Source organism: Gekko japonicus, unplaced genomic scaffold (assembly GCF_001447785.1).
Source record: "Gekko japonicus isolate JY-2015 unplaced genomic scaffold, Gekko_japonicus_V1.1 scaffold2025, whole genome shotgun sequence".
NCBI classification, from domain to species: Eukaryota; Metazoa; Chordata; class Lepidosauria; order Squamata; family Gekkonidae; genus Gekko; species Gekko japonicus.
This window is the reverse complement of record NW_015172065.1, coordinates 99,118-106,657: the sequence shown is the minus strand read 5'-3', so window position 1 is coordinate 106,657 and position 7,540 is coordinate 99,118. Positions and strand designations below refer to the sequence as shown.

Below are 7,540 nucleotides of genomic sequence, written 5' to 3'. Positions count from 1 at the left end.
ACACTTCAGACTACATGTGGTAGTCGTCACATGTTTAGGCATACCCTCTTGGGGAGGGAGTGTCCCTGCACATAAAAAGCTATAATGTCAGGGAGACCGCTAAAATATAAGGCTTCTCCTTGACATCTAGTTTTCTACGGACAGGGAGCTTGGATGGAAAAACAACTAGAGCATTCAATCCTGTGCTTCTTACACCTGTGAAACAGTTCAGGAGCACTGTTCTTTTTAAACTATGTGCTCTGTTATGTAGATAGACAAGAGCCTAGTCTTGCGTAAAGTCTTGCGTAAAGCAACTGCCCGTTCTCCACAGCATCTTCTGTTCAGTCAAGTGCAGTTCATCTCATCCTGAAGAATATTGTGTGGAGAGGGGGTACCCTAAAAGAATGGTTCAAATAACTAGGTGCAGGGCTACCCTTATTTCCATAAGAGCTGTTCAATAAATGATCTAGGTCTCAGACAGACTAGTTCTTTTCCATTGAATTTTCACCATTATCTCTATTTAAAACGTAGCTTTAAAACACTGGCATTCTGCTATGTGAGATTCCAAGGTGTGAAGATTTGCCCTACTGGTGTGATATGAGAAAATCAGGATCATCCAGGCTTTACGGGCTCATGCCAGTTTACATTTTGAGAGCTCATGCCCAACTCCAGCTGAATACTTTAAGTGTAATGGGTGTGCTGAAGCACTTCAGATCCATGTATCTGTACTTCCTAAGGATGGTCTAAAACCAAGGCACTGTTCAAACTGCAGTTGAGCTTGGGTTGCTCATGTTTGGTGTAGTGGTTAAGAACATGGACACTAATCTGGGAGAACCGGGTTTGATTCTCCATTCCTCCACATGCAGCTGCTGGTGTTACCTTGGGTCCGTCATAAGTTCTTTCGGAGCTGTTCTCTCAAGGGCAGTTCTTGAGAGAGCTCTCTCAGCCCCCACCTACCTCACAGGGTATCTGCTGTGCGGAGGGGAAGGGAGGGGAAGGGATTGTATGCTGCTCTGAGACTTCTTCAGGTAGTGAAGGGCAGGGTATAAATCCAATCTCCTCCGCCTCCTCCTCTTCTTAATATTTGCACACAATTTATGTGGCAAGACAGTCTGATTCCAAGGATCAGGAAAGGATCTCTGACTATTGGAATAATATTGCAAATAACATGGAGGCTCCTTTGGCAGTTCACTTTGTGGAAAAGACACAATTGGGCAATTGATTTCTCTTTCTTTGCCATTGGTATACCATATGTAACCCTTATAATTGGCTTAATACTAATAAACTTAATACTAATAAACTATTACTCCAAACATCATTTTAGTTTCAACCATCCTAGAAGGTTAAAAGACTGATAAGATTTGCTGGCTTGCCACCTTCATTTAAGCACTGATTTATCATAATGTTCTTTCTTAACGGGATAGGATTTCAGTGGTACCTTAAGAGCTAACACAATTTCTTTCAGCATAAGCAGACATTCCAGTATCCTTTCTTGATTTTCTATACCTGTAAAACTGTGTGTTGTGAGCTACTTGAAGAACATGTTGCATTCCTGGATCACTGTCACTAACTTTGGTTTCATTTCTAATCTGACCTTTCAAGAATGAGGAATTGGTTGGTATAACTCTCCCTTTCACAATATTAAACCTACAAAAGATTGTGGTGTTTTCCCCCCACAGTGAATTTATTTTCAGTTTCTGTTTGGAAATGGTTCATTGTAAACACATTTCTTAATATTTTCTCTCTTGGCAGGTAATGCCAGATAGAAGTTTGGCTATGGTGTTCTGCACCAGCTTAAATTTCAGACCTGTATTTAATGTCAAACCCATGAAGAGCTCATTACAGTTACATAAATTTCAATGGGCCAATGTACCAGGTATGCATGCCAAGGCTCAGATTCCTGTGCTTAAAAAGCAAAGGTGATGGTACCATGTTGATAGAGTCACTGTAGTTGTTATGTGGTTTAAATAGTAATCACAACCAGTGTTCCCTCTAAGCTGAGTTAGTGTGAGCCAGCTCATAGTTTTTTAGCCTCCGACTCACACATTTTTGTCTTAACTCAGGAAGGATGGCTCCAGAGCAAACTAATTTATGTAGTAGCCAAATCCCTCGCTCACAACTTTATTGCCAGTAGCTCACAAACTAGAATTTTTGCTCACAAGACTCCACAGCTTAGAGGGAACATTGATCACAACAACCGGTCTTAAAATGAACTGGGTCGCTCTCCTCTTGTGTAGCTTCTGCCTCTCACAATGAGGCCCACCCAGGAAGTGGTCTCAGGGGATTGTTCCCCATTTCAGTCAGCTCTCTTCACCTGCCCTTTTTAGTAGTAGCACTCCAACCATGCGGCCTGAGAGGCAGATGTCTTTCCTTGCCTCTGCTCTGCACGCACATGACTTTCACTGCTTGATTTGACTCAAGCCGTTAATTGCCGTTAAGTGGCTGTCTCTCGACCTAACTGCCTCATAAGGGTTTTACAACAATGCTGATTTTCTAAAGAGATATGTACACTAAAAGTGCTATATAATGTACTGATCGAAGAAGAATACGGCCTTTGTCTAGCTCCACATCCCAGGTGTGTTTTATGGAGCTGGCAGTTACAATTGCTCATACCTTTATTGCTATAATATTTGTAAAGAGGGATTCCTACAAATAGCCTGAGTACCAGCCTATGGGCGGGGGGGAAAGGATAGGGTCAAAGTTAGAATTTTCTTAGGCCCAAAGACAAATACCAGATGGTTGGGATAGCACCCTGCCCCCACCCCCACCCGAAACATGCAGACACCAAGGGTTGCTATCAATAACCAAGAGAATTCAGCTTGATACTACTGGAAGTCAGGCTGAAGGGAAGGGAGCAGGCCTCTGCCATAAGGCAGGGTTCCCAGTGTTAAGCCTATGGATGCCATGGTTCTCCTCTAACATCTTTTTTGGCCCCCTCCGTTTTTAAAAAGTGGGTCCGGCCAGGTGAAGCTTTTGTTCAACAGGATTTCTGACTGGCCATTGGAGATCTGATTGGCTATGCAGATTTTTTTAAGAAGAAGGGTTGGCTCTCTACCCTAAGAAATCTCAAAGTGGCTTACAGTCACCTTCCTTTCCTCTCCCTACAACAGGCACCTTGTGAGGTAGGTGGGGCTGAGAGCTCTGAGAGAACTGGCCCAAGGTCACCCAGCAGGCTTCATGTGGAAGAGGAATGTGGAATCAAACCCACTCTCCAGATTAGAGTCCACCGCTCTTAACCACTACACCGTGCTGGCTCTCAAAGTGGCTGCAGTACAAGCAGCTGCCGCCACAGCACAAGGAGCTTACCTTCTTCAGTCATGCAGAGAAGCTGTGTATATGCAAGAAAATATTTTTCAACAATATGTTAAAAGGTTTTTTCTTAAACAGAACTTCTGCCTGAAATATTGAAAAATTACTATTATAGTTGTGCATGACCTCACTCCCAGACATTTCATGGTTGGTTCTCCCTCTTGTGGTAGCCATTGGTCACTGACTTTGCCTCCTGCAGCAGCCATTTTGTGGTTGTGGCTACCACCTTATGTCTGATTTCTAAAGGTGGCTGCAGGCTCGAAAAGGTTGGGAGCCCTGCTGTAAAGGAAACTAGGCTTCTTATGGCCTGTGGCTAAAATGGAGGGGTCAATGGGTTGCAGGATAGGAACCCTGTAGTCTTCTCATAATGATCCTTTAAGCTGCCCCTTTCCAATTTGAGCAGAGTGGGATTGTGGCCATAGAGGATGTTCTTTCTTTGAACCATTCCTCAATGGGATTTTCCACATTCCCAACTTGTTATATACTATTTTCCAGACTCCTTATATGTTTTCCCAACCCTCTTTTCAGCCATGTACCTGTTAGGGAAATATAAGAGGGAAAAACAAATAATAGTAATTCTGTAGCATTTTCGAGTGTTCTAACTAGGTGCAGTCATCCTCACAACAACAACCCTGTCAAGTGGGTCCAGAGTTGTTTCTGTATATCAGTCACTAAAAATGGGCTCAGGACAGAAGCAAGACAAGTCAGGGATCTTCTGGTTTATAGTTCGCATTTCCAGTCTCTACACTACATTAGATTTCAAGGAACAGTGATGATAAATTATTTTTATGAACTGGGGGTCGTGCCTATAAGACGACTCACAGATAATTTTTCAGCAGAAGAATGAATGAATGGTGATCACTGTTAGATGCAAAAACCCTAACAATGCTTTATATCACAGAAAACATGGCTCCATGGCACAATGCCCTAGCACTCTCTCCTTCACAATTATAATAAGAACGTAAGACAAATCTTGCTGGATTAGATGGTCCATCTATTCAAGCATTCTGTTTCCTCCTGCAGCCGATCAGATATTTCTGGGTGCTCACAAGCAGGGTATGACTAGTGAACCATTTCCCCCCATTATCTACTATTTAGAGGTATGCTGCCTCTGAACATGGAGGTTTCTTCCAGCAATCATGGTTAATAGCTGTTAATAGGCCTTCATTACATGTCTAAATCCTTTTCAAAAGTCACTGACCATCACTTCATCTTGTGGTGATGAACTCCATAATTTAAACATTTGTGTGACAGCAGGGCTGAAGAGAACACTCTGTTGTCACACAGTCAAGCCCCCTGCGGTAGCCTTTTTAGTACAATGAACATAACACGTTTTTGGAGTCTCTTGGGGATAGAAATTCTTCAGCTACATTCCCCAGAAGATGGGCTTTGAACTCACCTGCTCTGAAAAGCCCCCATTACAGGCATTAGGCACGAATACACATCAATCATAATAAATCCAACCAAACCTTTTTTTAAAAAACTAACTTTCTTACCAAGCAGGGTGCTAAAGAAGGAGCCCATCTCGCTCCAAGGGGGCTGCTGTTAGTCTGCTGCTTTCACGTGTTAGAGTGGGGGAGCTCGCCTTTCGTTTTTTGCTCTTCCTTGAAATCACGACACGGACCTTTCCTGCTGTCACTCCAATGCGGTTTGAAGTTTCTTGTTGCCATGATAAGAGAAGGAGCGCGTTTTTTATACGGCTTCCTGTGCAGTCTGGTGAGTTAAATATTAATAATAGTGTATGGTGGGTTTTTTTTCAAAAGTGTCACGAGTTTCTTTTGCGCGGGGGTATTTTCACTTGTGGTTTTATGTCTCTGTGTTGTATTTGTAAACGCTCGGCTCCACCCCCAGCAGGATCCGGCGTTGCTTGGTTCGGGATCACAAGTTAAGCGCTGAATTAGCAACAGCTCTTGGAGACACTAACAGGGTTCGTCGGCTTCTCTCTCCCCACCCCCTCCCTTTTGTGGGTCTCATTCTGTAGACTCCCCCTGCAGGTGGCAATCGATCGATTCTATTCCTTTACATTGGCTAGTTTCTATTGTTCCGTAATAACACTTTTAAACTAGTGACGGGAGCGTTCAACACGTAGATTCAGGTCTCTATACTCTCCCAAGGGGTAATGGGAATTGTAGTTTAGTTAAAATGCTGAGGCTTCTTCTAACCAGTCCAGAGCCAGGTGGGTAGCCGTGTTGGTCTGAAGCAATAGAACAAAGTTTGAGTCCAGAGGCACCTTTAAAACCAACAAAGTGTAATTCTGGGTATAAGCTTTCGTGTGCACACGAAAGCTTATACCCGGAATTACACTTTGTTGAGGTGCCACTGGACTCAAACTTTGTTCGAATCTGGAGCCATCTCATTGAATGAGGTGACGTTCTCAATTAGAATGGGACTAACGTTGAACTGGAGCTGCGGTGGCTCAAGTGGTTAAGACGCTGAACTGCAGGCTGTGGAAGGTCAGTAGTTCAGCAGTTCGAGACCTGGGTGCCGCATGATGGAGTGAGCTCCCATCTCTAGTTCCAGCTCCTGCCAAGATAGCACTTCGAAAGCAAGAAATTGCAAGTAGATAAATAGGTACCACTTCGGTGGGAAGGTAACAGTGCGCCTTGGTGTTTAGTCATGCCGGCCACATGACCACGGAAACATCTTCGGACAGCGCTGGCTCTTTGGCTTGGAAACGGAGATGAGCACCGCAACCCTAGAGTCGGATTCGGCTGGCTTTCAAATAATGGAACCTTTACCATAAGGTTGAACTGGGATTTCGCCGTGGCATCATGTACACCAAACAAATGCCCAATCCTTAAAAAAAAAAAAAAAAACTGCTCTAGGGAGAGGTGAATCCATGGGAAGGGAGCAGGGATCTGCCAAACAGATGGATCACTTCCTCTGTACCTGACCTTGCCACTTTCCTATGCTGTGCAGTAATTGCAAAGTGGCAGGCACCCAACATTTCGCAAGTACTTGTCTAGGGGAGTCAGCTGATTAGAGATATGTTACCTAGTTAACCAACAGAGTTTTAATACATTAAATATACACAGATTTGCATATAAATAAAATCAAATTTAAATTTATGCTTTAAAAATTAGGTATAACATCCATGAAAGAAAAGCATTTTTTGTCACTTAAAGAATTAGAGCATTACCTTTTTCAAGACTTGAAACATTAAACTACAAAAAGATTAAAAGAACTGCAACATTTAACTTTAATGCTGAACCAAGGATTTCAAACAAAAATATATATAGCTGCATATTCCAAAGATGTACAAAGTTTGTTGATCGTGGTAAATACCCTCAATACATTAAATACCCTTTCAGTTTCATGAGGGACTGCAGTGACTGAAAAACAAAAGTCTGTATTGAGGAACTTGGTGGGCGTGCGCCGCCACCCCCCCTCCATTCTTCTCAAAAGCATTTAAAGGATCCCTTTAAATGCTTTTGGAAGAAGGTTTAAGAAGCAGGGGCCCTTTAAGGAAGCGGGCTGCTCCTTTAAGGAAAGGGGCGGAGCCCCCAATAGTCCCACCATAGCTATGGGCCAGCCTATGACTCCTCCATCCTCTATCCAAGATTGGGGGACTATCATGAAAATAAGGGAATTCTAGGGTCACCAACCTTCAGGTGAGATCTAAAGATCTAGAATTACAACTAATCTCCAGACGAGACAACAGAGATCACTTCCCCTGGAGTAAATGGCAGGTTTAGAGGGTGGGTTCTATGGCAGTATGGGCCCTCCCCTCCCAAACCCTGCCCTCCCCAGGCTCCACTTCCAAATCTCCAGGAATTTCTAAGACAGAAGCTGGCAGCCCTTGGGCCCCACCACCCATGTTCTGTTGTGTCCACTGACCGCCACCGGAGGTCAGCGCACATACCTGAGCTTCAGTCCTGGAAGACAATGGGGACTAGGATTCTAGTCCCTCCACAGGGGAACCAATGGGAGCCATGGCGGGGGATTCAAACCCACCAATGGTGACCCGGGGGCGTCCCCAGGTGTGTATATAGTTGGCCTGCCGGCCGTTTGCCACATGTCTTGTTGTGTGCCTAATATAGTGTGCTATGCACTACGTCGTTGTCTGTCGTCCATATATGCGGCTACCCACTACATAACAGTGGCGACAAGGATGGGATCCAGCCGCATCTGAGCCGGGCCGTTGCGAGGGACCAGGAGAACGCGAAGCAGCCGATCCGATGAGCAATCCATCCAGCAGCGAGACCGCTTCTCCCGCAACCCCTCCGACGCGCACGATGGCGCCCGCCTCGGG

At 44.5% G+C, this 7,540-nt stretch overlaps 1 protein-coding gene across 1 annotated transcript in view; it reads right to left on the bottom strand.

The window, feature by feature from the left end:
- The window catches only part of NEURL3 (neuralized E3 ubiquitin protein ligase 3), an 8,247-nt gene extending 3,229 nt beyond the window's left edge, over window positions 1-5,018 (bottom strand). The window contains exon 1 of the mRNA XM_015420823.1: window positions 4,785-5,018. Coding sequence (XP_015276309.1) covers window positions 4,785-4,812 — 28 coding nt within the window. The 5' untranslated portion in view covers window positions 4,813-5,018. The remainder of the gene's footprint in view (window positions 1-4,784) is intronic.
- Between the last annotated feature and the right edge of the window lie 2,522 nt (window positions 5,019-7,540).